The sequence below is a fragment of the Gasterosteus aculeatus genome, chromosome 9 (assembly GCF_964276395.1).
Source record: "Gasterosteus aculeatus chromosome 9, fGasAcu3.hap1.1, whole genome shotgun sequence".
NCBI lineage: Eukaryota > Metazoa > Chordata > Actinopteri > Perciformes > Gasterosteidae > Gasterosteus > Gasterosteus aculeatus.
This window is the reverse complement of record NC_135696.1, coordinates 7,547,167-7,573,459: the sequence shown is the minus strand read 5'-3', so window position 1 is coordinate 7,573,459 and position 26,293 is coordinate 7,547,167. Positions and strand designations below refer to the sequence as shown.

At 44.2% G+C, this 26,293-nt stretch overlaps 4 protein-coding genes across 13 annotated transcripts in view; all 4 read right to left on the bottom strand.

Annotated features, from left to right (window-relative positions):
- Window positions 1–176: 176 nt before the first annotated feature.
- On the bottom strand, window positions 177–3,728 carry LOC144383303 (uncharacterized). Of its 4 annotated transcripts, XM_078080363.1 has the most exons (5): window positions 3,589–3,728; window positions 2,998–3,075; window positions 2,291–2,539; window positions 2,067–2,132; window positions 177–1,848 (listed from the first exon to the last, which is right to left on the bottom strand). In XM_078080363.1, the coding sequence occupies exons 2-5, from the start codon at window positions 3,065–3,067 to the stop codon at window positions 752–754; spliced, it is 1,482 nt and encodes a 493-aa protein (XP_077936489.1). In that variant the 5' UTR covers window positions 3,068–3,075; window positions 3,589–3,728; the 3' UTR covers window positions 177–751. The 4 variants fall into 4 exon arrangements, with proteins under 4 accessions (XP_077936489.1, XP_077936491.1, XP_077936488.1 ...); XM_078080365.1 differs by lacking the exon at window positions 2,291–2,539; XM_078080362.1 differs by lacking the exon at window positions 3,589–3,728 and having other exon boundaries at window positions 2,998–3,205.
- A 409-nt stretch (window positions 3,729–4,137) lies between these two features.
- On the bottom strand, window positions 4,138–14,858 carry LOC144383302 (girdin-like). 3 transcript variants are annotated; one of them, XM_078080359.1, is made up of 17 exons: window positions 14,639–14,858; window positions 14,213–14,302; window positions 14,047–14,138; window positions 12,563–12,662; window positions 11,126–11,195; window positions 10,603–10,661; window positions 10,432–10,515; window positions 10,027–10,167; window positions 9,652–9,827; window positions 8,293–8,374; window positions 7,397–7,555; window positions 7,124–7,270; window positions 6,868–7,012; window positions 6,000–6,575; window positions 5,652–5,917; window positions 5,325–5,486; window positions 4,138–5,177 (listed from the first exon to the last, which is right to left on the bottom strand). In XM_078080359.1, exons 2-17 carry the CDS (start codon window positions 14,273–14,275, stop codon window positions 4,983–4,985), a joined length of 2,517 nt encoding a protein of 838 aa, XP_077936485.1. In that variant the 5' UTR covers window positions 14,276–14,302; window positions 14,639–14,858; the 3' UTR covers window positions 4,138–4,982. The 3 variants fall into 3 exon arrangements, with proteins under 3 accessions (XP_077936485.1, XP_077936486.1, XP_077936487.1); XM_078080360.1 differs by lacking the exon at window positions 14,639–14,858 and adding an exon at window positions 14,516–14,633; XM_078080361.1 differs by lacking the exon at window positions 14,639–14,858 and having other exon boundaries at window positions 8,320–8,374; window positions 14,213–14,446.
- Window positions 14,859–16,434: 1,576 nt separating this feature from the next.
- The window catches only part of LOC120825087 (coiled-coil and HOOK domain protein 88a), a 37,680-nt gene continuing 27,821 nt past the window's right edge, over window positions 16,435–26,293 (bottom strand). For all 5 annotated transcript variants that reach the window (XR_013450654.1, XM_078080341.1, XM_078080343.1 and 2 more), the window contains 4 exons: window positions 18,019–18,170; window positions 17,695–17,860; window positions 17,440–17,530; window positions 16,435–17,268 (listed from right to left, as the gene is read on the bottom strand). Coding sequence is in view for 4 of the 5 variants with exons in the window: in XM_078080341.1 (XP_077936467.1) it covers window positions 17,009–17,268; window positions 17,440–17,530; window positions 17,695–17,860; window positions 18,019–18,170 (669 nt within the window). In the remaining variant the exon portion in view is untranslated. The remainder of the gene's footprint in view (window positions 17,269–17,439; window positions 17,531–17,694; window positions 17,861–18,018; window positions 18,171–26,293) is intronic.
- Window positions 18,764–23,679, bottom strand: LOC120825212 (inactive phospholipase D5). Its single transcript, XM_078079993.1, has 8 exons — window positions 23,495–23,679; window positions 21,701–21,837; window positions 21,191–21,374; window positions 20,912–21,020; window positions 20,600–20,755; window positions 20,395–20,492; window positions 18,910–19,107; window positions 18,764–18,778 (listed from the first exon to the last, which is right to left on the bottom strand). Exons 1-8 carry the CDS (start codon window positions 23,525–23,527, stop codon window positions 18,764–18,766), a joined length of 930 nt encoding a protein of 309 aa, XP_077936119.1. The 5' UTR covers window positions 23,528–23,679.

Below are 26,293 nucleotides of genomic sequence, written 5' to 3'. Positions count from 1 at the left end.
GGGGCAGGAAAAGGACCTGAAGTGCAATGTTGAAAACGTTTACAAAACAATATCATCATGCTGTGGATATTCGGATAGTTCAGTAATAGTTTATGATTTAATTTTGCAGCCACGTGGTACTGTTCATAAACTTCTACTAATATTTTTTAGACATTGTTAATTTTCAGAAGTACATATTATGCATAGAGGGTTTCTTTATTTAAGGTAAAATAGCATTCAGGTACACATCCTAATTTACAAGATTTACAGTTTCACAGATATGAATGTCACATTTACTCAATGCTCACATTTAAATCTTACAGACACAGAAATCAACACATAATAACTTAGAAAAATCAGACATAACAGATAAATATAAAAAGCAGAAATTAGTCAAATTTTGGCAAACACAAATGTTACATCACATGATTTTCATTGTGGTAAAGTAAACAGGTTCATGTCCTAACAATTTAATTTAAAATGGGCAAAAGAAGGGCATTGATCCATACTTTATTAAGTTGTATGAAACCGAATTGTCCAAATGGAAAGATAATACTGTGAACTATTACTCAGGTATACAACGAATGATACAACATCTGTGTGGGAAAGAATATCCTAAAAATACCCTCTAGGCATATGTTGTGCTCAGGCATTCATACTTACTACATTACAGCGACTCTTAATTGTGTGCTTCTGTTGACGTGATGAAAAGTGGCCTTGCAGATACCACATGTATTCAACTACACAATATTCAATTATGTGACGGCTGCTTTCATGCACTCGTGAGGGGCTTGTCATGCTCCTCCTGCGCAGGTGCATGTTCTGCATTTTGACTCTGCTCATCAACCACGGCGAGCAAAGTTTGTGGTTCGTTAGGAGACGACTCCTGGCTCTCCAGGGGACCATTTTGGACCAGAGATGGATTCGGACAGGGAGATATCTGGTTGTTTTCAAGGGTCTCCAAACCGGTCATGGTCGTGACCACAGTTTCACTGAAAATGGTGTTGGAGAAGACCGATTGGAAAGTGAAAGAAGAGCCAAGAAGGGACTCCTTCCCGGGAGATTTGGGGTTGTCTGTGGGAACAACTGTTGGGTCTCTGGGAGGTTTGACAGGAGGCATTGGGTCAGGCTCACTGTTATTCGCCTCAGGTTCAGGTTGACTCGGGGCTTCCACCCGTTTACTGCCGTTATCTGACACCTGAATGGAGAGCGGGTCAGTCTTGACGGTCACCCTGCAGTCACTATTTACACTGCAGCGTCGGGACGATTCTTCCGCGGTGGAAATGACACCGCTGGCTCGGGGGAGACTTTTCGGCAACCTTGACCCCTTCCCTCGCCACTCTTTCCCGAGAGGGGTGGAGAAGCAGTTGAGGCAGCCAGACATTGAGGAAGATTTGCCCTGAACATACAGCACTGTGATAGGTGAACAAGCTAAGGCCCGGGTTGTTTCAGCTTTGTTAGAGGACGATTTTGAATTCATCCCATTGAGCCCTGGGTTTGTTTTGACGGCGCCAGCTGAATCTGAGGACCGACGTGTCACTTTCCCTCTTGACCCCCTTCGGATGCTCTTTGTACCCTTTGTGAGCCAGAAGTCCTCAGAAATCACAGGATTTTTCTGTTTTGGTAAGGACTGGATAACTGAACGTGGGCTGTTGGTGAAGGGCATGGTAGCAGTTTCCTCTTCCTTGTGCTGCTTCCGTGTGTGTTGGGGGGTGGAGGTGTCGCTGGGGGACTGGAAGGAGGAGGAGGAGCAACGTGATGGGGGCTGCTGGACAGGGCTGCTGCCATTTGACCACGGCTCATTCTCCAGGCTCACGTTGAACTCACCACTGCTCTCGCTCTGGGCTCGACTCTCCACGCCATTCATCCCTGGAAAATGAAAATGTGTCAGTAGTCTGAACATATTCGTAATGACCAACAGGGGGCAGCAGAGGAAAGTCTTTCTAAAACAGTTGTTGGCCTCTGTCCGGAGATTAATATGAAAACAAGGTCATGATTGCAATTTGATGGATTTCCTCTAATTCCCGAGCTGGTAATACATCTGTATGCTTGATGAATCCTCTCAACGTGTATCCACGGGGCTTTACCGTGATTTTGCAGCTCGCCGTTGTCCTCAGATCCAGATGGCACAGCGCCATCATTTGCATCCTTGTCTGTGGGGCATTAAATGAGAAATCAGTGAATGTTAATAAGCAAATGACACTTTTTCCCCACTTTATTTTCATGTTGGAAAACGAAAAAGCCCAAAAGAGCGCTATCTTTTCTATCATCTAAATAATGACGATGACATCATCATAACGGTGGCCTCTACCTGTCACCCAAAGGTCAGAAACATCTGGAACCCTGTCGGTGGTGTCAGTGGAAGTGATGGTGATGTGGCCGGATGGTAGAGTGGTAGGAACATTAAGGTGGAGGATGGATAAGATGGATGTGGTAAGAGATGAGGACAATGCGTTCTTCCTGTCCTCCTCAACAGCCCCTGACCCTTCCAACCGCGCTGGGCCGTCTGCCCAACGCTCCTCCTTGAACACGGCCGAAGGGTACGCCAGGCTGCTCAGGGCTGCGTTGTTGTACCAAGGAGTGGAAGAAGTGGGTGACGGAGGGAGAGGGATGGACAGGTGAACTGGTCAGGGAGGTAGGGGTGTGTTGCTTGAAGCGTGGTGTTGTACTGTTAGTGAAGCTAGGTCATGGTAGGACAGAGCTCATGCAACACCAGCGTCCTCCTGCAATGCACCATTTCTTTGACTTCTGATAAATGACCTTAGATTATCTTCAAATATCAACAAATGAGGATGAAATGAATGGACATATTGCTCCATATGACAGCAGATGTTACACCTGTTAGGATGGATAATTACTGACAATGATGAATTCTACTCACTCCAAGGTTACTTTGGTGTTATGTTATGTAATAGTGGAAATTATAAAGCATAAATATACTTAGCATTATCACATTAGCAGTTAAATAAACGGCTACAGTCAAGATGAGGGTAGACACCGGACCACAGTCTTTCTTACACATAGAACGCTGGAAGAGGGACTTGACTTTTTTTCTGTCCTTCAGCCTGTTCCTCATACGGGGAAACATTTTGGTGGCTATTTAACAGCAAAGTGCAGCCACATGGGAGGTAGACAAAGGGATGGATGCAAGCAGAGAGAGGGAGAGAAGATAAGTAGGCAAGGGGGAAGACAGAAGGCAGGAGTGAAGAAACACATTAGGATCCAAGAAAGACATGGGAAGACATAGAGGACTCTTCACACCCACATATGCTTTTTAAACACAGCATAGCTGTATTATTTCAATATTTATTGCACAGTTTTACATTCAAAAACATTCATTTGAGTTCTGGGCAGGTGAAGGGGGATATTCTATCAAAACTCTCTGTTCTTCAAATGGAACTTTATGTGTTGATGTAACTGCTGTGGCTGTCGTCGCTCTTTCCTCTGGCTGTGGACGTGATTCTACATGAAGACACTCCTGAATGCCCACTGGGCCCTGCCTCTGACGCTGGTCTTACTTCCTGATCCTGGCTGAAGGAAGTGAACTGTGTCCGATCCTGCCAAGTCAATGGGAGAGGATCTGGTGAATTCAAGAAGGGTCCTACTCACTGCTGTTACGTTGGGGTGAGACGGCATCACCTGCTGAGGTGGCGCCCGAGGCCCAGAGGCGTCAGCGCCGATGGAGGAGTTGGAGAGGTGCAGCTCAGCGACGCCTGAGTGCGTGGGGGTCGGTGGGCGGTCGGGTCCATGCTCATGGCTATTCGACTTAATCAACTTCTTCATTTTTAAAGCAAACCAGTTTCCACGTCTGTAGAAGGGCAGATTCAAAAGAAGCCATCACTCAACCACCAATCGAGCAAAGGTGAAGCAATTATCACGAGGAAAAACATGTCTGACTGAACAGAGGTACAATAGACTATGAAGCTCAATGTATTACTGACTGCAACATCTCTTGATCGATTAAATAACTATGTCTATGAACTGTTATAAATGTGAGCCGAAAATGACATAACTAAACTTGTGACGGTTAGTTAAATGTCTCATAGTGATGAAAATGTATAACGGGCTGAATGTGAAAACAGAAATGTGGCTTGTCACAATCATTTCATTATAAAAATGATTAAAAAAGAATCGTTGTTACTATTTCATGCATCTTACCGACGTGGAGGCGATGGCTCATAAAACTTGTACTGGTCCATTATCTTTTCTTCCAGCCTCTCCTTCTGTCTCCTCAAATCATTAAGCTTGTCACTGAATAGGACGATGGGCAGATAGAAAGATTTGCAGTTTATAATTCTGTGCCAGCTGTTGATTAGTGTGATCAAACAATTTAATATGTTAGATAATTTAAAAATAACTGTAACACGCTGTAGATCAGGGGTGCTCAATACGTCGATCGCGATCTACCAGTCGATCTCCAAGGTACTATTGGTAGATCGCATGACAAGGTGAGGTGACATTGTCATTATCTGACGCTATACAAATAAAGTTAAGTTGTTTTGAATAAAAAAACTAGACGTCAGCCTATCAGCCATCCCGTCACTTGATTGATACACAGGACAACCAGTCAGATTCACTGTGCGTGTTCAAACAACGCCCCTGAGCGCTGCAAAGCTAACAACCTAGTCGTTAGTTACATCCTAATTTTTCGCTCGTTTTTTTCCTCTTAAACGTAAGATAGGGTATAAAAATGAGTGGGGGAGCTGGACCAAGTAAAAAGAAAAAAACCTATCACTTTCATACGGAATGGGAGGAGGACTTTTTTTTCACGATGACATTTTCAAAGTGCGTTTGTCTCGTCTGCCAGTCGCAATACCAAAGAAGGGAAATGTGGAGCGGCATTTTCATGGAAAATAGCTCAGGTGATGGCAAAAAATGTACATAATTATGTTGTTCAGTCTGTTCAGTTCTGAATTATGTTGTGTTGTGCAACATATGTGGTTATACATCAACATAAGTTGTAAGAATCCTCAATATATTTCTCAATAAATATAATGGGTAGATCATTTTGACTTGGTCATTTCAAAAGTAGCTCTCAGCTTGTTATCTCTTAACAGCTGCTCCTGAACAGCGCGCAGCTCCTCGCGTTCCCGCGTGGCATTGTCCCGCTCGCTTTCTGTTCCTGACTGCTGCTGCTGCAGCTGAGCATTCTGGGCCATGAGGGAAGCACTCTGTGAGTACAGTGTGTATTTCTCCACCTGGAGAAGAAAGCATTAGGAGTTATTGTGTAATATTTCAGTGTGTGTCGTCCGCGTCCTTGTATACTATTGCAGATGTGCGAATATACTTATGTGTGGACGTTACGGGTAGCACAGAGAATAGGGCGTGTTACACTGTTACTGCACCTGCAGGTTTGCGTTGAGTGTCTGCAGGGCTGTGTTGTTCTCCTGCAGTGTGGCGGCCTGCCTCTGCAGGGCGAGGACCTGAGCCTGCTGACTGTCGGACTGATTTTCCAGCTGCCTCAGCTGGGCCTGCATTGCCTGGCGCTCTGCCTCAAGTGTGGCATTCTGGAGAAGAGGAGAGGATGGTATTATTCCAAAATGTGACATGCAGATATGCCTTCAGCACATTGTTTGTTCCAGTAGCATAAACTAAAGTCAAAAGTGCTGGTGTGGTTTAACATCCAGTACTGCTATTTTATAAGTTGTTCACTGTATGAGCCGACCACTTACATTCCTCTCCACTTCAATGAGACGGTCTTTGAGCTTCAGCAGTTCCTTGGTGGCCTCCTGCCTTTCACGAAGACCCCGATTCTCTTTCTCTAGATGCCTCTTTTCCCGCTCGAAGGTTGTGGTTTCCTGCTCCAGACTTTGCTTATCTGTTTCCAGTTGCTCCAGGCGCCGCGCGGAGATCCGAATTTCTTCAAAATTGGCCTGGGGAATCTGGTTCTCTGCCTCCAGCTCCTGAACCTCTTCCTCTAGACGCTGAACTGTCCTCTCTATGGAGACGGAGGGTGGGTTTTACGCTTGCATTACTGAATCTTTTAGTTTGATTTGTGATGTTCGAGCAACAGAACCTACCAGTGTTATCGAGGGAAGTCTGTAGATGTTGGTTAACTGGGTCCAAGGCCCTGCACTTGGCCTCCAGTTGTGTGTGCTTTCTGGCATAGGAGGAATGTGTTGGCAGACCTTTGAAGATACTGTCATGGCAGGGACTGCAGTCCTTTGAGCCCGGGGAGTGATCACGCGACCCAACAAAACAATGGCGCCTATTGTGATTGTTTTCTAAGACCTTCAGATCAGACATCCCTTCTTTTGAATGGTCTCCTTGGTCCACGTCCTCTAGCTGTCCTTTCACCCGCGCAAGAAGGTCTGGATTTTCTGTGAGGAGGATTTCACTCTGGACTTGCTCCAGATCTTCTGCAGGGAATAGCTGATGACAGTTTGTGGGTTCCCCTAAGTTAAGGTTGCCGATGCTACAGGTCTCCTGGAAGACATCACGCTCAAGGCGGTGGCCATGTTTCGTCCGTGTGTTATTGTTAATGGAGGCAGCTCTCAGTTCCTCTATGGTCTTTGAGAGACTTTGGTTCTCCTTCTCCAGCTTCAGCATGCGACTGCAGGTCCTCTCACTCACCTCGTCGCTCAGAGTCTGGTGGCCTTTAGACAAACACATGGTGGCAATGAACTGAAGGGGGTGAAGACGTGAGACAGACGTTTTGAGATGAAAGGCGAGTTGTAAGTGCCATTAGACAGGCTTTTTGATATCTTCATCATATCTGTGCACAGCTAGCTGACTCTATAGCAATGGGATCTGTGGCAGTGTTCATTTCACCATATATCCAAAACTGCATGCAGAAACATAAACCTTTAATATTTCTGACTCAGAGAAAACATCTTTATAGTAAATAAGAACTTCTAATAAATAATAAAGTATATCAGCAGCTCTTACCCTGAGAGCTCTCAGTGGTCTTGGTAAGCTGGTCTAACTCCCAGCCCAGGTGCTGGGACTCCTCCATTAACCTCCTTTGAGCCAAAGACAGAGCCAGGTTCTCGTCCTGCAGCTCCTCAGTGCGCTTTCGCTCCGCCTCCCTCTCCTGAAGAGGGGGATACAGTATCAGCAGAGACATGAGAACATACAATAACAACATATTTTTTTATGTTTTGTTTAATAATGCCACTGATCCCCCCGTGTGCAGATGTCTGACCTGCTCCATGTCATGGACCCTGGCTTCCAGCAGCAGACTGTGCTTCTCCAGATGGTGTATTCTATTGGAGCTTGCTCTCCAGCCTGCCAACTGATCCTCCAGCACCTCCTTGGTCTCCTGTAGCACTCTGTTATCCTCCTTTAACTCCTGACGTACACATGGATCCCCCGCCACCCCACCAAAAAAACAATTAACGTCCGATTTTCGCTTGATTCAAAAACATGAATAATCAAAAGTCATTATCACAAAATGAATTAGTAAAACAACAATCACCTCCACTTTGGCTTTGCAGACCTCCATCTTGTGCAGTTGTTCTCTGTAGCGTCCCACTTCGCTCTCCAGCTTGTCTGCCTTCATGGCTCTCTCTCTGAGGGCGTCCAGCTCGTCCCGGTACGTGCGCGCTGCGCGGGCGTCTACCAGCAGTTGGGAGTTCTGGTGAAGGTTAAGACGGATGCACGATTTAAAGCAAAGAATTAAGGAGCTCTGCATCGTTCTTTCTCGTCTAGTTATGTTAAGTGTCTAAACATAAGTCATCGACGGCTTACAACTATTATTTATTATCAACGCTGCACGGATCTTCGATTTTAGACCAATCATCTAATAATTCCCGGTGAAAATAGTATTTTTGCTTGAAATGGCCATAGAGACAAAGCTGTATTGTAAATTTAACCTCTTTAACTAAAGTTGTATGTGGAAATGACAAATGTATTATTTTGAAAATTATTTGAAATAGTAATGTAAGTAATGTAAAGGGACATTTGACAAATGGCTGGAATAGTTTAAAAAGAGAGAGAACACATTTTGAATCATAGTAAACTAAATGTGTAAGACCTTTCACCAACTAAAATTGGACTTCAACATTTGGGTCAACGTCGACTAAAAATAGACCAAAACTATGAAAGATAAAAATGACTAAAACAAGACGACTGCTTCTGTCTAAAGATTAAAATTGCTGCCAAAACCACCCTGTTGGCCAGCCACAAGGCTAAAGCAGGGAATACAAATCCATATAAGCTTTGCGTGTATCTCTGAGTTCAGAGGTTTAAATTCGCTGTCATTAAGCACTGCTCTGCAGAAAAGTATGGAGTGCAATAATCTGCTGAGCAAACCAAAGCTTACTGTGTGTCATCCTCAGAAGGATGCATTCTTTTTCTTTTCTAATTACAAACCTCCTGCTGGATCCTCTTCAGCTCCACCTCCATGTTCTCCAGCTCATGTCTGCAGTCCAGCATCTGCTCACTCTTCTCCTCTCTAGTGGGGTCAGATGGGCGGTGCAGAAAGACAAGCAGGCCGGCTGGTTAGAGTGAACTACTTTCCTCCCACCAAATACTCTAAATGACCATATACAAATACCACTATGGCATATTGTGTTTCGCATATTCACTTGACTTGATTCCAAAGTCAAGCTTCCAACGTAACGCTTCTTAAGCCCCATTTTTTTCATTTCTCACATGTTGCGGCCATGCTGACGCAGGTTTAGCTAAGTACTATACACATGAGAGAACCGTCCAAGGCCATACATGCTGCTTTGAGTGACATTGTGTTTGCTCAGCGTCAGCAGTATGTTGAATCTGAGCATCCCAACAAGAAAGGAGAAAGGACAATACAGCCGAGTAAATGGGATGGAGAGCAATGATGGAGCTGAGATCTTGATGAGATCGGGATTAGTGTGTGTGTGTGTGTGTGTGTGTGTGTACATGCAGTGTTGGCTGAAATGCTGAGCCATAATGTGGGTCAGTGCTGGTGCACAGCCATAGAACCTGCCGAGCAGGCAGGAATGTGGGCCAAACTCCCAGGGGCATCTCTTATCCTGTAGTATCTTTCTCTCTGCCTTTTATTCTCTCGCTATTGGAAGTTTCCAAGAGGACGGGCGAACTCTTTACCAACACACATCCTGAAGCAGACAGGGCGGCACGGTGGCGTGGTGGTTAGCACTGTTGCCTCACAGCAAGAAGGTCCTGGGTTTGATTCCGCCCAGTGGCCTTTCTGTGTGGAGTCTGCATGTTCTCCCTGTGTCTACGTGGGTTCTCTCCGGGTTCTCTGGCTTCCTCCCACAGTCCAAAGACATGCTCTGGGGATCAGGTTAATTGGGGACTTTAAATTGCCCGTAGATGTGTGAATGTGAGTGTGGATGGTTATATGTCTCTGTGTCGCCCTGCGATTGGCTGGCGACCAATACAGGATGTACCCTGTCTATCGCCCGAAGTTGGCTGGGATGGACTCCAGCCCCCCCGCGACCCTGTGTGCAGGATAAGTGGTTTGACAACGGATGGATGGATGGATCCTGAAGCGGACAGCATCAATGATCAACACTCGTTTCGTATAGAAATGGACAACCGGTTCCTCTTTTGGATCCCATGCGGTTTGCGTCTCAGAACCACTGTTTTCCTGATGATTTCATAGCTGTCCACTAGTAAACTGACATTTTTTGATTGTTTAAATTATATGTTAAAAATTTAGCCCCCACATTCTATTTTTTTTGTTTAACGAGAATGCACTACTCAGTGGAGGAGGTGTCTGGTACTCACAGTTCTTGTCGAAGTCGTCTGATCTTGGCCTTAGAGTCGGCCAGCTCCACAGACAGGTGTTGTTGAGTACCTGTCTGCTGCTGCATGCTGGGGGAGTAGCTGCCAGACTGCGGGCTGGAGGGGCTGTTGAGCAGACTAACCACACCTTCCTTTTCCTGCATGAGCTGCGCTATAGTCTGCAAGCGGACCGGTTATAGATTAGTATTTAATTCAGCACCCAGTGCACTCACAGTATGAACTGTTTCACTATCCACATGTCTTATTATGATGAACACTTTCTAGCATATCAACAATATGTTAAACTTTGTATATTTTTTGATTCCCACACATAAAAAAAACTATTAAACAATAATTTAGAAAATATGACAAATATACCTCCAGATGGGTGTCCCTCTGGTCCAGCACACGTTGCAGGTGCGTGGCCAGGTTCCTCGCTGCGACCTCAAAGTCAGTCGGGTGAACGTCGCTGGACTCCAACCACTGCAGATCCAGCACGTTCTCCTGACTGTGGGTCACCTGGTAAAGGAAGAGAAGAGGAATGATCAGAGCAAATACAAGTTTGGCACAAGGATCTTCCCTGTGCAGCTACAAAATGACAGTGACAGTTTTGTCTTTCACCTCTGAATAAATTATTACAACTTTCAAGAATTTCTCGTACTAACAACAATGACTACGTATCTATAAAATTCTTTTTTGTACCAGACAGACGCACAACTACACAGAATTTTCTGAATAACATCGATGTGGGACTCCATATTAATCTCGCATGCGGGCACATACCTCATGAATGTGTGCAGCTATGGCAGCTTTTGTTTCAAAGTCAAGTGTCTGGATCCTCTCAATGTATTCCTCTTTTTCCTCACACTGAAAATGAAAAAGTAGTAACAGTTTAGATCTCCACACCTTATGCAGTCTTGTCTTTTTCCAGATTTCTGATCAGATAGCGTTTACCTGAACTGCACATCCCAACAGAAGCATTAAAAGCTTATTCATTTCCTCCGGACTTTGTTCTGTTAAGAGGGAAAAAAAGGCTTGTAAAAAAAATACAATAACAGATTGAAGTATACTAAGTTCTGCTGCCTTGGATTTAGTGAACTGCTTGCTGGTGAATTTGGGTGGCTTTACATCACAAAGCAATGTGCTTATCAGACTCATAGAAGGCAATTTATTATAAAAGTGATCAGAAAACTGTTTCACGAGCCCTTTTTAGTGGAAGTTGCTAAGTGATTTGATTTGTTCGCTAATTAGATTAGATAGATTGTCATAACTTTCATATTGTTCAGATGTTAACATTTTCTTAATGCATTTAACTACATTATTGCTAGTGGTCCACTTTAGTTGTATTAAATGAGCTGCTTTAATTGTTTTTTCAAATTATAGATACATCATTTAGCCAAATACACTATAAAATAGTCTATATTACGCATTGCTTTATTTTAGGTCTGTTACTGGAAATCAATGCAGTGCTTCATACCACAGTAAGGAGTCCTGCCAAGCAGCAACACGTTTGGCAAAGGAATCATGATAAATTGTCTCAGGTTATCCTGAAAAAGGAGAGAAACAGCGAGCGATGAGGGAGCAGAAGGGAAGATGAGTACATTTCAAGCCAAACTAAAACGAGGACTGAATACAAACACATCTCGCGGTTGAGCCAAAGTGCTTGAATGCACAGGGACGTATGTGTGTACAGCACATAGCAACTGCCTAAATACACGTATAGAAACACAGGCAACAAATGGAGGAGCCCCCTGAATGGGTTGATGACAGTTTCCCTGCTGCAGTGTTCGGTCAACCTAATAAAGTGAAGCGAGGCTCACACCTCATAAAGTTCAGGAATCTGTCGTTGATTCCTGTACGCAAGGAGACCCACAGTTTACTAGAGCCAAATTACAAAGTGTTTGTGTGCTGAAAAATTAAAATAACATGGTGACCATTGTGAACAATCAAAAAGATATCTGCTGAACATCAGCACGTTGGCATTGTGATTGTTAAAATATTAGCTTTGCTGCTGAAAGAGCTGATCACAGACTGCAGTCTGCATGAAATAGTTATTTTAATAGGAGCATTAATAAAAAGCTGCAGTCTGTCGCAGGTTTAAATGAATACTGATGTTTCTTTGGCTCAGATCATCCTAATCAGGAATCAGGAATCGGGAAACATTTATTGCCAAAATATGTCATACATACAAGGAATTTGACTTGGCGGTTGGTGCGTAACAGTATGACAATAGACAACGAGACAGCAGTGCACGAGTATTAAAATAAAATAAAATGCTAACGCCATGGGTTAGTAGAATAAGGCTATGGGTTAATTTAAGATAAGAGAATAAAGTTAAAGTTAAAATTAACTAGAAATGACCAAACCTTAAGTTCAGAAAGAGTAAAATATAATGGTATCATATCATAATGATTTCACATACGCTGTTAATCTATTGGATTATTTGTTCTTTTGCAGGGCTGATCTGAAGCACTTGATCGTAGCATCCTCAGTCAAATTACTTTTCCCGTGCTCTCAGCAAGAGAAAGCTCATCTGGAATGTTACTTAATTACTCTGACACAGACAGCAAATCCAAGATCCAACATCAGCGTCCGTCCGTGAATCTCGTGTGGCTTCATGTGTCGCTCTAAAGCTCTGTGGCTCTGACCGGGCCCTCGCTCCTCTGCTGATTACACACATGTGTACATGGCATGCATTTTAAGAGGAACCCAATGATCTGCCGTGACACAAGTGGTACCAACTATCTGCGCGTGCGTGAGCCCGTGTGCACGTGATGGATGACACAAAAATGAAAGAAGAGTTGAAAAATCCAATGTTCAGATGCAATAATCCCGGGGAAAGCTTAGTCGCCGGTTTGGAGACATTATATAAGATGTAGATGAGAAACAACAGGAGGAAACATTCTGAACTCACGTGGTAATATGTTTTGATTCGCTGGACGAGAACGTTCAGGTTCTGCGTCCTCTGACTCGGATCCCTGCTCACTTTCTTTGCAGGTGTAGCTGAGGGATTTCTGAAAGCGGGACACGACATAAAGAAAGTTTACTTGACATTTCTGCTGTTCACGAACAAACAAACAAATAAAGCGTTGTGTGTGGAACTGAGTGAGAAGCTGCAAGCTGGTGAAAGTCTTGGCTCAGGGATCGACATGAAAACATGTATGAGGTCTCTATTCATCTCTAACTTTAGCCTCCTGACGTCACTCCTTTCAGCCAACAAACCACACGGCCTGAGCCAAATAGGGTGGCATGAAGCTGTTCACCCAAAGGGAACTCTTTAGCTGGATTCTTCAGCTGTTGGCTAGGGCAATGCAACTTGTATGGGGGCAGACCTCACCCTGTTACCCAGGAAAGGAAACCAAACCTGATTTGAACTAATGGATGAAAGAGAGATAAAGATGCTGCCTCGCCGCAGAGTACATCACATGGTTTTTATAGGCTTTCCTCCGTCGCTGTGCTGTTTTTTTTTTTGTGACATCTCCCTTCCCGTCCCTTCCCATCTGTGTCCCAGTGCCACTAAACACCAGCAACAAGGCCATAATCCCAGAGGGTCTCCCAATCCGGGAGATTATCCCGCCTCTTAACCCTCCCCTCGGCACAGCATTGTTATGCACTTAGAGCTGGTTATTGTGCCGCTGGGGGATAAATGGGATGAATGCATACTGTGGACTTGAGGTGGCTAGACATCATTATCCACACGTGCATTGGGTGATCAGGTCTTTTAGTTTTTTAAACGTTGCTTAGCAACTCTTGAATTCCATTCTACCATCGATGTGTCATCCGAAAAAACGAACTGAAGCAACATGTCAGTTTACAGCAGTTTGTGTCTCATTGTGAGCTGACAGAGGACCATCAGTTCATGTTTGTTATTAAGGGGGAAGTTAATTCCCCCAGAACATAAGGCACCAAAATCATAACCTCTTAAAGAAGCATCTTGACAGTATGATGAACCTCATGTCTGTTTCAGGTGAAGTCCCTCAGTGTCTTTAATGTTCAACGTTACTTCTAAGTAATGGAGAAGTTGAATTTTAAGACTTCTGCTGACGACAAAGATACCCCTTATCACTGAAGAGTGACAAAGCCACTACTGTTGCTCGCTGGATAAGTATGTTAACAGACGCTGGATACTGTACCAATGGCTGCTATAGACGCCACAAAGGGAGAAGATGAAAAAACTCAACAAAGCGTAATAAGGATGATTAAGCTCTAGTACTTGAACTACTATCTACTTCATCTTCACCCCCCATCAAGTATTATTCAAGTATGTGACAGTGCAGCTTTAAATACAGGGTACTAGTGTGAATAACCATCTGGAGACTACTACAAAACCTGAATTATACATGTGAAAAATGCAAGAGAAGCTTCAAAAACAGAGCAATGTGGCACGAAGTGACTCACATTTGTGTCATGACATCGTTCAAAAAGACTCCGTCCAGTAGTACAGAGAAGTCAAAGTTCATGTCCCCATCTAGTGGCACGAATGTCCTCACCTGAAATAATTCACAGGATGACAGGTCAGTTTCACAACGTCTGAAGGCAAACCACAGCCTTCTGCAACACTCACCCAAGTGACGAGTGCGCTCCGCATGAATTCGTCCAGACGGGGCGGCAAAACGGCTCCTTCCATCGCTACCGGGGGCTGCGGGGGACCAACCTTCAACAGAAAACCCCAGATGTATGTCAGTCAAACGCTGGCGGCCGCCCGGCACACGCATTTGGAGACGGTCTCGCTCGAGCGCATCGTCCAAATGGTGCCGTACGTGCTGTTTAGTCGTGAACGTCTAACGTCTCCGCACGCGCCGCGTCCACCGCAAACCGGCGGTTTAAATGTCGCCAAATCGCCGTTCAAACGTTCCGTCCGTCCTACCCGGTCCGCGTTTCGTCCCCGGCTAACGTTGGCATCCCCCTTGGTCCCCCCGCTGCAAAGGCATCCACCCCCCCCCCCCCATCCCATCCCACCACCCACCCTCCTGACCCCTCCTCCTCCTACCAGCGTCCCTGCCTTCGCGTCGTGAAGATGCCGATGGAGCTGAAGTAATGTAATGGCTTCAATCTGTCACCATAACAACAAGCCCCCCCCCCCTCTACGCTAGTAACTGAAAGCTGGCGCGTGCTTCTGCGTTTGCGTCTGCGTCGTTGCGTCGACGCACTCGTTTCAATTCATGCTTCCAAAAGTCTTGCGTGTGTTGCAGAGCAATTCACCGCCAGAACAACAGGCGGAGTGACGTGTTTTTGTTGTTTGTTTATTTATCATAGACTTTATTGCCCCGCGCATCGCCACTGCTGCTTTTCATCGGACACATTTGTCCCGTATTTTCCTCCACAACTTTGTGCACCTCTCGACCGGCAAATTCCCTCCGTGAATCCAACCCGCTTCTACAACCCGCCACTTGAATAAAAACGGAAATAGTTATCAACTTTATCTGACGTAGTAGTAACTGAAATTCCTCCATTTGGGATTTAAATGCTGAACTTTGTGCAGATGGTGTGAACTACGACGGACACACAACCAGGTTATTTTGTAAATCATCTTGTTTGGGAGTTTGTCTGCCTACCAGTGGCCAAATTAGGTTCATGCAGTTTGACTGAGTTCATCACTGTACTATTACACACAACTTTAAATCAAACTGAATTCATGCTTTGCACTGTTTCTAGTGTAAAATAGCATTTTCTTAGACATTATGTATGCTTTGGAATAATGCAATATTAAACATGTGTTGTCGGTGCACAATGAGATTATTTAATGTGTACTGACCTTATTACTGTTGAAATGTTTTCCTGCATAAATGCATGATGCTTGTATTTTCTAATGAAATTAAAATGAAAAAAATGATTAACTGATTATTCTAAAGCCCCCCTTATGTTTCAAATGTAATCTTTATTCTCCCTTTGCATGAGGCCCAATGGTATGTAACTCACAGATCACTAGTGACTTTGAAACAAGGACAATATGAACAATGGTCGGGTAGCACTTTATAATTCAATGCTAATTACATTCTGTAAAACAGAAAACATGGCCACGATCATTTTATAATGATCTGCTGAGAAGCACCTAACCTTGTTTTGAGGGAATTCCCTCCCTCCTGGCAGGTCTCCCTGCCACCGCCATTCGACCTCTGCAGCTCATTCAGAATGCAGCAGCTCGACTGGTCTTCAACCTTCCGAAATTCTCCCACACTACTCCACTCCTCCGCTCTCTTCACTGGCTACCGGTGGCCGCCCGCATCCAGTTCAAAACATTGGTGCTCACGTACCATGCTGTGAATGGATCGGGTCCAGCTTACATCCAGGACATGGTGAAACCCTACATCCCAACCCGCACTCTCCGCTCTGCATCTGCAAAACTACTCGTCCCTCCCTCACTGAGAGCAAAACACTCGACTAGGTCTCGACTCTTCGCTGTCCTTGCGCCGAAATGGTGGAACGAGCTCTCTGAAGACATCAGGACCGCAGAGAGCCTTCACATCTTTCGCCGCAAACTAAAGACACACCTCTTCAGACTCTACCTCGACTAAAGACTAACAAATTGTAGCACTTAAATTGTACTTGTAACGTCACTCATCTATAGCAAATTGTAAATTGGCTTATTTGAGGAAATTGCACTTTCTTGTTTCTTGTTCTCCTGAGTTTGTACCCTATGGTTGAATGCACTTATTGTACGTCGCTTTGGATAAAAGCGTCAGCTAAATGACATGTAATGTAATGTAATGTAATGTAAATGTCGGCCCCTCCATGCTGAAAAGAGAGGCGATGCTGAAATAAACACAACAATAATTAGGAGGTATTAACAGGTACTTTTTATTAGGTCAGATAAACACTTTCAATGAGATCGTCACATCTGTAAAACTACTGCATAGGCCTAAGTGCGATTCGTTAATAGCATTCAAGTTCTGAATGCTTTGCAAAACAAGTATTAAAAAGTGTCTAAAATATAAATTAAAACTAGATCATCATTCAATATTGAAGTTTTTGTTTTGGTGAGTTCTGATCGGGTATCTTTATGGCTTTAAATACGATTCACATACAGTATATTGTCAAATAATCAGCATAGTGCTTGGAATAGTTTAAAGATTACATTTGAATATTGCTTCCAATGTTCATGCAGCAAAGCATGCTCATATAACAGTCAACATTTAAGGAAGTAGTTAGATACTGATACTGTAACTTGCAACTGTATTGAGTGACATGTTCACCTCAAATACTGTCTTTGTTGATTGCAAATGGATCTAATGAAATAATCTCACAAAAGGAATGTCAAGTCTAATAATGTACGTCACATTCTCATATCGTGTACATGTGTTGTAAAATTGTAGCGTATTCAGCCTGATGAGGCTTAAGTATACATAAAGACATTCTGTGCTTATGAAGATAAAGGGTCGTTCCGCTCGTTTTCCTCCTTTGTCTGAGATTTCATTTTCACTCCATGCAGGTTTCTATATTTGCCCTGATGATGATCTTTGTGTCCCTGAAGACTCTTAGCGTAACGTGACCTCCAGTCTCTCTCAAAAGCAGCCTTGAAGTCTTCCAGGAACCCCGAGCCTTCAGGGCTATTTTTCATCTTAACTACCAGCCCAACTCCCGTGTTGATGGCAAAGTCACTCCCGACCCAGTTGTGGTTACCTGTGGAGAGACAGAACACCTTACATAGTGTGTCTGTGTAGTATCTCGAGATATGAAGTTACACTACTGTGCTTTTCTTCTTGCAAGCATTGCAAAGAGAGAGCAAACAACGAGAAAAAAAGAATAATTTGAATATATGAATTGAATGCAAACACAGTGTACATTGCGTACCAATATAGACAGCATTGTCGGTCACCATGTACTTGTTGTGGTTGAGTCCATGTTGAATGTCATTGTCTTTCTCCTTGCGGCTAAAAAACCTCTGAAAAAAATGCATTCATCATGCTCAGTGTGTAAAGCACCCGCACTTTTTCTAAATACAATATGCAAGAATAGAGAATCAAGAACAAGTTCGGAAGTTAACTCCAAATACCAAACTGCAGCTTTCAAGAAACGAATTGGAAGGAACCGTGTGAATTCACGCACCACCTCTAACGAACAGTTGTGCAGCTGCATGCAGAGCGACTTGAGGGAGGTGACAAAGTTAAAGGTCAGGGGGTGAGTCTTCTTCCAGAAGCTTATCAGCAGGCGAACCCTCACTCCTCTCAGCACCACAGCCTCTGTGATCATCTCATCAAGAGGCGACCAGTACCTGTTGATGCAACCACTGGAATTAGACAACTAGTGTTACAATTTAAAGGCGCCGATACAAACGGTATGTTACTCAAATTTAAGCTACTGAATGAATCAATTTCATTTTCAACTTTAAATCCCAAGACCCACACAAATCACATCCGTCTTACAGAATACCTTGTGACTGACGTTCCTCTGAAACTCCTGCTCCACAGAGGGAGGTAGTCCGTCACAGATATGAAGACGAATGTCTTTGCGCTCTGGATGACTTGATGTATGGCATCTACATCTCTGGTGCGATCTTTAGCGCAGAAGAGTTCAGGGGAGGTCTGCAGAGAGGATACATCATTCAGACAACTTTAGTATTGAATGTGTGTGTGTGTGTGTGTGTGTGTGTGTGCTACTCTCCATCAAAATGTATAAATGTGCAGTGCTGTGGAAAATACCCCCCCCCCCCCCTCTCGAGGGACAACATTGTCTAAAAAATATGATTAGAATGACTTCCAAACTAAGTTTGTCCAAATTCAAACAACCTCATTTATACAGCACTTAAAAATGAAATGTTACACCTAAAAGATCAACACAGTTAGGAATATACTTTTCCAGGCAAAGTTTGTCAAAGTGAAGGGCAACAACAAGGCACACTGGCAAGAAGAAAAGGCACAACAGCAGGTCGGGTTTGCGAGCAGCTTCTAACAGCATGGTTCCATTAGTTACTGCAGGATGACAAATGACCTAAATGCCACTGATACACCACTTGTCGCTTTGAGGGTAACGAGATTCATTACTGTCAAATTAGGCTGAGCTATTCAGAATCAAGATGCTGCTCAGCGTGATATTAACGTGATTAATCACCGGCAGCGGTGCCCGATATCAGTTGGTGATGAAACTTTTACAAAGACATTCACCATCTGATCCAGAGTCAGGTTATCGGCGCCTTAAGAGGAATATAAAACAGTTGAATTGTTTCTTACAGACGAGGCCCTTGGTTTCTGAATTTTGTGTCGAGTCACTTTGTGCGTTAAGGTGAAGTGATAAATAAGGTTGCACTGCAAAGTCGTTCCTCACAGACACATAAGCGGTGGCCTCTGAGTTGTTGAGTTGCAGCTCCAGGGCGGCGTCCCTCCCGTACAGGGCCGTAACTCTCTTTGACCAGATGGAGGGGATGTAGTCCCTCTCGTGGAGCTGCCAGTAAAACGAGAAGACTCGGTGGAGGTCCAGAGCCAGGCAGCTGCAGTTATACACCACCACCCCCAGTTCTTTCCTCTGATGGGAGTCAAAAAGAAGCACACAGGAGCAGGTGAGGCAGCAGAAAGGTGGCAGTCTGTGTTGTAAGTGTGTTTAGCAATGTGACAGAAGAAATTAGAGTTAGATGAAAGGAAAAAGTCATGCTGATTTTAAAGGGATAATAGCAACAGTACGTGAGGGGATTTGATAATCTAGTATTATATTAAAACAACATGGTTAGGGTATTTAGGACCACAAAGCTTTCGGTTAAGCACTCCGACATGCTCATGATGAAAATGATAACGTGCTGACCTTTTTATAGGTATAATGTTGATCATATATGGTGAACATAAATATTATACATTTTAGTGATTTAGCACATTTGCTGACCAACAGCCGAGGCCGATGCGAATGACGGTTTTTCAGTAGTAGTAGTAGTAGTAGTAGTAGTAGTATTAGACCCAATTTCACCTATGATGGTGCTATATGAAAAGGTGAGGTGAAGATTATTTTGTTCCATATTCAATCAAAATGCTTGTGGAGACATTTTACTCAAAACCACAAACATCAACCTCAGGAAAGTCAGGGACTCACATATGTCAATAGAATTCATTTTCTGGGATGAATGTGCAAACTAATTGCAATCCATTAAATTGTTATTTTTCAGTCCGGAGCAAAGCATTTATTCTAATTTGGTGAGTGACCCAGAAGGAAGCACACAGAGGAAGCAATCTATTCTACTACAATTTATAGTGAAGTAATGGTGGCTCTCATTTTGCCTCTGTTCCTACCTTCTATTCTGTCATTTGTGTGTGTGTGTGTGTGTGTTTCCTATATGTGTCCCTTCCTTCCCTCTGGGTTTAGAGGTAATTACATCTCACAGCAGTTGTACCTCGAGCCAGCAGTGAAGTATGAAAAGTGACATGTAATCGCTTCAAGTGGTAGTATGCTGATGCTCCTCGGTTCCTTCTTCATAGTGAATTACATACTAAATGCAAAGTGAAATGCTACTTGTCTTTCTGGCCCGCCTCAGACAGCAATTTTAAATCATCCCTAATGCCCATTAATACTGACTTGGGTAATTGCATAAAAAGGTACAGGTTAAAGAGTGGAACTAATCCCGACTATGTTTTAAATCCCCATTGTGTGCAAATGTTATCATTTAATTAAGTTTGTCCATGTATTTCTGAGAGGCCAAAATCTGTTGTAGCCATTTTGAGGCTAGAAAAGAACTGCAGGTTTGACCAGACACAACTGCAGCAGCTCATCTGTCCACCGGTTCGACTGAGTTCTGCACACGGGTGTTGGTCGATGTTTGTCCGTTACCTTGGAGAGAGACCTCCAGTCCATGTCAGCGCTCCCGACGTAAATGTGTCTCCGATCCACTATCCAGAACGAGGAATGCAGTCCTCCTCTGGTAAGAGCTGTCATATTAACAAAATGAACTTCTGCATCTGGACATTGTGAGACAGAGAGACGGGTGGAGAGAGTTGTGGGAATGCGCCAAGTGGTCAGGGAGCTTCTGACAGACATTGGGGAAAAGCAGGCAGGCGGACCGGCAGCCCGTACGTAAACACGTTCACGGTTTTATGACCTTCATCGTGGCGTTTGGCCCACATGATGAAGGTTGTAGGACCCTCGTGGTGAAGGTGCTGGATGGGGCTCAGGTGTGAAAACGAGCCTTCATCTGTCAACCAAAACACTCACTGAAATTCTTCTCCTTTAAAAACTAGTTTGCGCACAGAAAACGGGTGAATAGCTGGGAGCTATAACTCTTCATTCGGGAAGGTTACTGTGGCATATCAGATTGCATTCATGAAATGAAAATGTGACAGCCTCTCACTGTGCGCTGCCAAGGTCTTCAGTTCAGCAGAGTTAGTCAGACTGCTGGCAATCTTCAGTTTTACCCCACGAGAGTTGAGGCCGAGCAGTCTCTGGAACAACAGCTGACCCTGGAGAGGAGGAGAGGGATGTTCTGCATTACTGTCGCTGAGCAGTGCTTCCAGATGCCCCTTAAAAAGGCCAATGCCAATTGCATTCGCCCTGTAATGACCTGGGGCATCCAGTTGGTTCGTGCTCTGCGTGAATGGATACATTCACACTGTCTGACGTGACTTTGTACCTGTTTGGCAGGGCTCGGCGCTGCTTCAAGGTCCCAGGGGTTTAAGGCCCAGACGGGTGACACCACCTCAACCGAGTGCTTCGCCTTGTCCAGCAACGTATGAAAGGCGACGGAGAGAGGGAGGTGGGGACTGCCATCCACGGGGAGGAAGACGTCGTCTGGAATATTCTCCACCAGCACGATGCTAGAAATGAACACACTTCCTTAGGAGTAGCACCGCTTTGGAGTGCTACTGCGTACGTTCTACACGTTGTATAAAGCCTTCTGTGGCTAAATCTAGGTTTTGTGGAGATAGCGTGTCCCCCTCCTCATATCCTCCTGGGGCTCCAAAAGCCACTAGCATAACCCTTGAGAACCTCTGACCGAGATGTTGGCAGTCGAGTGGAATTATGGGTAGTGTAGATTTTGAAAAATGGAGAAAAATGTGTGGAATGCAAGATAATATCTCTACTGCATAAATGTTGATGCAGCAGACCTTTCAAGTATATATATGTATATATAATGTCACACCTGCAGTCCCTGCTGCAATTTTCTTCCGTGATGCCATCCTCATCATCCCCCCAAATGTCCACCGATGAGAAGATCAACACCACCAGCACAGCAAAGCAGCATAGAAGGGCAAAGATGGCAATGCACTTCTGCTGGGTCTGTGAGACGGAAGATGAGTGAGACACACAGACGAAAGCATTGTACAACCCTTCTCCTAGTAACAGAACGGTAACACAAAAGACAGTGGAGACATTCATGGGACAGTTTTGGGTGGTGCACAAAAAGGACGTTATCCGCCATTATCAGCCATTGAATGCATGGCGTCATTCAATCGCATTGATTAGAAGTTTGAATCGCAAATGATGCAACACAACTACTCGTCGTCTCCAGACTGTAGAAACTCTTAATTTGACAACTTGGCTGCAGGGAAGTTCAAAGCTGTGGAGCGAAACCCCCTGAGCTTTAACAATCCGTCTTTATGCCACGGCGCAGAGGACAACTGAAGTGTAACACTCTCCAGCCAAAGGCAAAATAATACACGCCGAAGCCCAACGACAGTATAGAAATTGCTGGCGACTCTGGTTCATACTTTCCTGTGTACCGTCTGCTTTGTTGTCGAAGCGAATCCCCAGCTGAAGGGGATTTTATGACCTCTGGGCCAGCATCCGCACGCCCAATGCCGTGTTTATGACAAGCGATATTAAAGTCTATATTAGTGTGCATGTATGTGTGTGGCATTATATGCTATCGGCTGCTTGTAATAAGGGTTGAGAGACAGCCGGTGGGCTCGGTGGTTATGGAGCAGCAGCCTTCCAGCCCCGATCCAGACCGAGCAGTCTTGATTTCCTACTCTTTTAAAAGTGCAGTTAGGCACTTCTGTTTTGCTTACGACAACACATTTTCACCATCTCTTCCCCTGCCTTGTTTGGCTGCATCACATTATATATTCTCTTCAGCTGGGCTCAATCAATCACATGAGTTGCACACCACTGATTGGTTTGGCAGCAGAAACTCTGAAAGATCAACAACTTTATATTCTTAAACACATTTTACCGTAAAAACAAAATAAATAACACACAACATCACATTAGAGAGAAGTGTGTGTGTGTGTGGGGGGGGGGGGGTCACAGTCTATTTGTCAACTTCATTTGTCACTTATCACCACACTGTTTGAGACACCTGAGCTCTTCACCATCTGCTTTAGTGAAGGATCACTCTCGAAAATTGATCATTTTCAATTTTTCAAGAAAGGTTGCCAAATTTTAGATGCTTCCAGCTTCTCAAATGCAGTGATTTCTTTCTTTTCTCTGTTTGTTACATTGAACTAGTGCTGTGGCTTTGTGCTATTCGTGTTACTCCCCCTTAAGCATGAAATGCGATGATCATTTATTTATCTGTTATTTAATTCTTTTGGTAAATAATTTGCAACACTTGTTTCTATGTTATTTTTAAGCTGGTACCAGCTTCCCAAATGTGTTTTCTTTTTTTCTGTCTCAGAAATGCAAGGACGACCTCTTGGGGGATTGTAACACAATTTCCCAACATTTGACCGACTGCTTGATTAATTATATTTAAAGAAACAGTTAATCTAAATGTAGATTAATTGAAAATGTCGATCCGATGATCAGAGTCCAAACAGTGTTTACTTTACATATACGTGTTTAACTGGGTAATTGAATCTACGACTTCATCCAAATCCATACATGAATAGATGATGTTACGGAAGCATGAAAGAAAAGCTGAAGGAAAACATGCACTAAAATCAGACAGACAATTAATATCACATTTTAAATGGACGCAGCGTGGAAACATCACCTTCAAGGGCTCCTGTGTGGCCGGCCCCGCCATGAGAGCGGCACTCCTTCAAACTTCTCTGACAGGTGGAGGCACTGCAGCTCAGTCACACACCTTCCTCCGTCTGTCTCTCTGTCTTCATCACCCCCTCCTCTCAGCCCGTCCTGCTCCGACGTCTTCACTCTTCGCCCAGCTGGTTCTTCACTGTCCTGGAACGTACGTGCGTGCACCTCGAGTCGTGGTCCGTCCCATGTTCTGACATGCTTCGTCCAGTCTGTGTGTGTGTGTGTGTGTGTGTGTGTGTGTGTGTGTGTGTGTGTGTGTGTGTGTGTGTGAGCCGACTGCGAGTGCTGTTCACTCTCCGCTTCTCGGTGGAGGTAATGAGAGAGATGGAAAAAGACCCAACCCCTCTTGCTCAAACAGCCAATACCAAGCAGGAGCTCCGAGCCCCGGCAACCCTCCTCCTCGTCCTCCTCTTCCTCTTTATCTTCCTCTTTTCTTCTGCCTAGTGAACAAAACTCATCTGCCAAAATTTGGTTTGGCTTGGAGGAGACGGATGCTAAAACATGCCATTGGTGAGCCAACGTGTGTGACAGCTGCTGCAATTGTTCTGAACTCATTAGGTGGGACGCACACACACACACACACACACACACACACACACACACACACACACACACACACACACACACACACACACACACACACACACACACACACTCTTTTGCCCAGTGTAGCCAAAAATGGAGCCACATTATAACTTTCTCTTGTGGCATTACTATAAATCAGCAGTATTTATTGCTTTAATCCTGACAGTGTTTAAATAAATGTGCTTTTCATTAATGCACCAGATTCTGTTAAGGTTTCAGAAGCTCTCGAGGGAGGACTCAATCCTTTGTTCTCGTCCCGGCCGGAAACGAGGACACGAATGAGTCAATTCGTTTAAATTCAAAAATCAAAAGTTATTTAATAACTGAACAACGTAATAGGGATTACAATTACAAAGTGAAATACTAAGCGAACAGTGGAATATTTCGCGAAATAGAGAATCCTCTGAGCAAGTCTGAAGTGACTTATCAACGCGGCTACAGGAGAAGTTCTAACAGTCTTTTCCCCGCTTTGGTCCTTTGAAACCTCTTGAGGTGTGTCTTCCTTGGTGCATTTGAATGTCATTGGCCTCTTCTCCAAAGGGTCACCTCCTCCATTGTCCCTTCCACGTCGAGGTGTGAAGCTGCAGCTGTAACCTGAAACCTCACTGTACTAGCTGTCCCTCACATTCCAATGCACTCAATGTAGATACATTCGGCTTTATGCCCCAATGAGTGAACTTAACAAAGCATACAGCGTTTAAGTCTTCATCTTATAACTAGTACACTTTCATTACAACAACCCATCATTAATGATCACCGTTCATCACACTTCATCATAAGATCTAAAACAGTTCATGTGGTTCAATTCTCAAGACATTTGCCTCAGTCGGCTGCCTCGCAATAAGTTGTTCATTTATTACCTGACAGGAGAAAAAACTCCCAAAAAACCCTTTTTGGGGATAAAATTGGGAGAAATCCATAAAGAACGGCAATCGGCATCCGTCCCCAGGTTTTAACATCACATTGTGACAGAATGTTAATGTGTACAGTGTTTATATGATTTAAATGACTATGAATTGTGTTTGATTAAATCCCTAACAATTCCCGAGCACATGGTTCACTTTCACTGTATTATATAACATGAAATCTAAAGCTTTGTCCTTATCTATTGCACAAAAGTACATTATAGGGCCTTGGTTGGCGAGACGGAATCTGAACCACTTTCTTCCTCCAGTATATTCCGACAGAGGATTACAGCATTGCCTAAAAACAGAAAGCACCATATGCTGCTGACTCAAGCAGCATGCGGCTGTTGTCTTTATGAGTCCCGTACTGTCTGGGGAGTAAAGGAAGGACATCACGGGGGAAAGGAGAGCAATGAGGGAATGATAGAGTGTGCTTTTGGAAAATGTTCTAATCAGACTACCGGATGGATTGATACGAGATGTCAGTGTTTCTCCCTACCATTATAACAGGGGGGGGCGACCCGATACCACAACGGAAAGGTGGCGTTAACCTCCTGTAAGTTGACTCAGCACAAACACTTTCACCGTTTCATAATGAGTTACCAATGTCTCAAAGCAACTTGAATTGATAGCTCAGCAAAAGGTCAAATAGGCCGTCAACATCCCGACTCCAAAGAACTGTTTGTATGTGGAAGACACATTTTGAATGTCAAAATGTCGCCAAGACCATCGTGTCCCGTATTTAATTCGTCACTGCTGGAAAGTTCCATGTCAGTGCAGCGGTGGTCTCGTTATGCCGACTACGTTCCAATCGCAGAGTAATTGTACAGCTTGAAACAAGCTTGATTCATCTTCATTGGCATAGTGATGATTTGTCAGTGTCAATTTTTGTCCAAAAGAAAAGCACAGTGTCTCTGACTTTTAATTAAGAGGACTTGTGAAGCACTGTGTGGGATTCCAGAGAGATATCGGCGGCAACAAGGAACAAAGTAATTGCAGCAGAACCTGCTGTGTTTTTCTGGGCCAGGTGCCCTCTGCACGTCACCCTGCCTGTGAGTCAAAAAGAGAGAGCGAGAGAAAGAGACAGACTTTCCCGAGAGAGACGAATGCTCCCAAACCTGCAGATATGGGGTCGAACCAACATTTAAACAGGAAGAGATTTCACCGTTTCCCCGACCATCAGCTGAGACGGAACCACGGGGCAATTTATAGCTGAGCAACTTTATGGGCCGAGAAACCGTTAAGATGAACATTGAATACTAACG

Excerpts from the sequence above, each read along its gene's own strand:
- LOC144383303 (XM_078080363.1), bottom strand. The coding sequence starts at position 3,067 with ATGTTTCCCCGTATGAGGAACAGGCTGAAGGACAGAAAAAAAGTCAAG. Across the intron at positions 2,540-2,997 it reads CCTCTTCCAGCGTTCTATGT|CCCTGAGCAGCCTGGCGTAC; the intron begins GTAAGAAAGACT and ends ACAACAACGCAG. Across the intron at positions 1,849-2,066 it reads CGGCGAGCTGCAAAATCACG|GGATGAATGGCGTGGAGAGT; the intron begins GTAAAGCCCCGT and ends TTCATTTTCCAG.
- LOC144383302 (XM_078080360.1), bottom strand. The coding sequence starts at position 14,602 with ATGGGATGGGGGGGGGGGGGTGGATGCCTTTGCAGCGGGGGGACCAAG. Across the intron at positions 11,196-12,562 it reads GAATCAAAACATATTACCAC|GATAACCTGAGACAATTTAT; the intron begins GTGAGTTCAGAA and ends CTCCTTTTTCAG. Across the intron at positions 9,828-10,026 it reads AGAGGGACACCCATCTGGAG|ACTATAGCGCAGCTCATGCA; the intron begins GTATATTTGTCA and ends GTCCGCTTGCAG.
- LOC120825212 (XM_078079993.1), bottom strand. The coding sequence starts at position 23,527 with ATGGCGGGGCCGGCCACACAGGAGCCCTTGAAG. Across the intron at positions 21,375-21,700 it reads AATTGCAGCAGGGACTGCAG|CATCGTGCTGGTGGAGAATA; the intron begins GTGTGACATTAT and ends GTTCATTTCTAG. Across the intron at positions 21,021-21,190 it reads CGCCGAGCCCTGCCAAACAG|GGTCAGCTGTTGTTCCAGAG; the intron begins GTACAAAGTCAC and ends CCTCCTCTCCAG.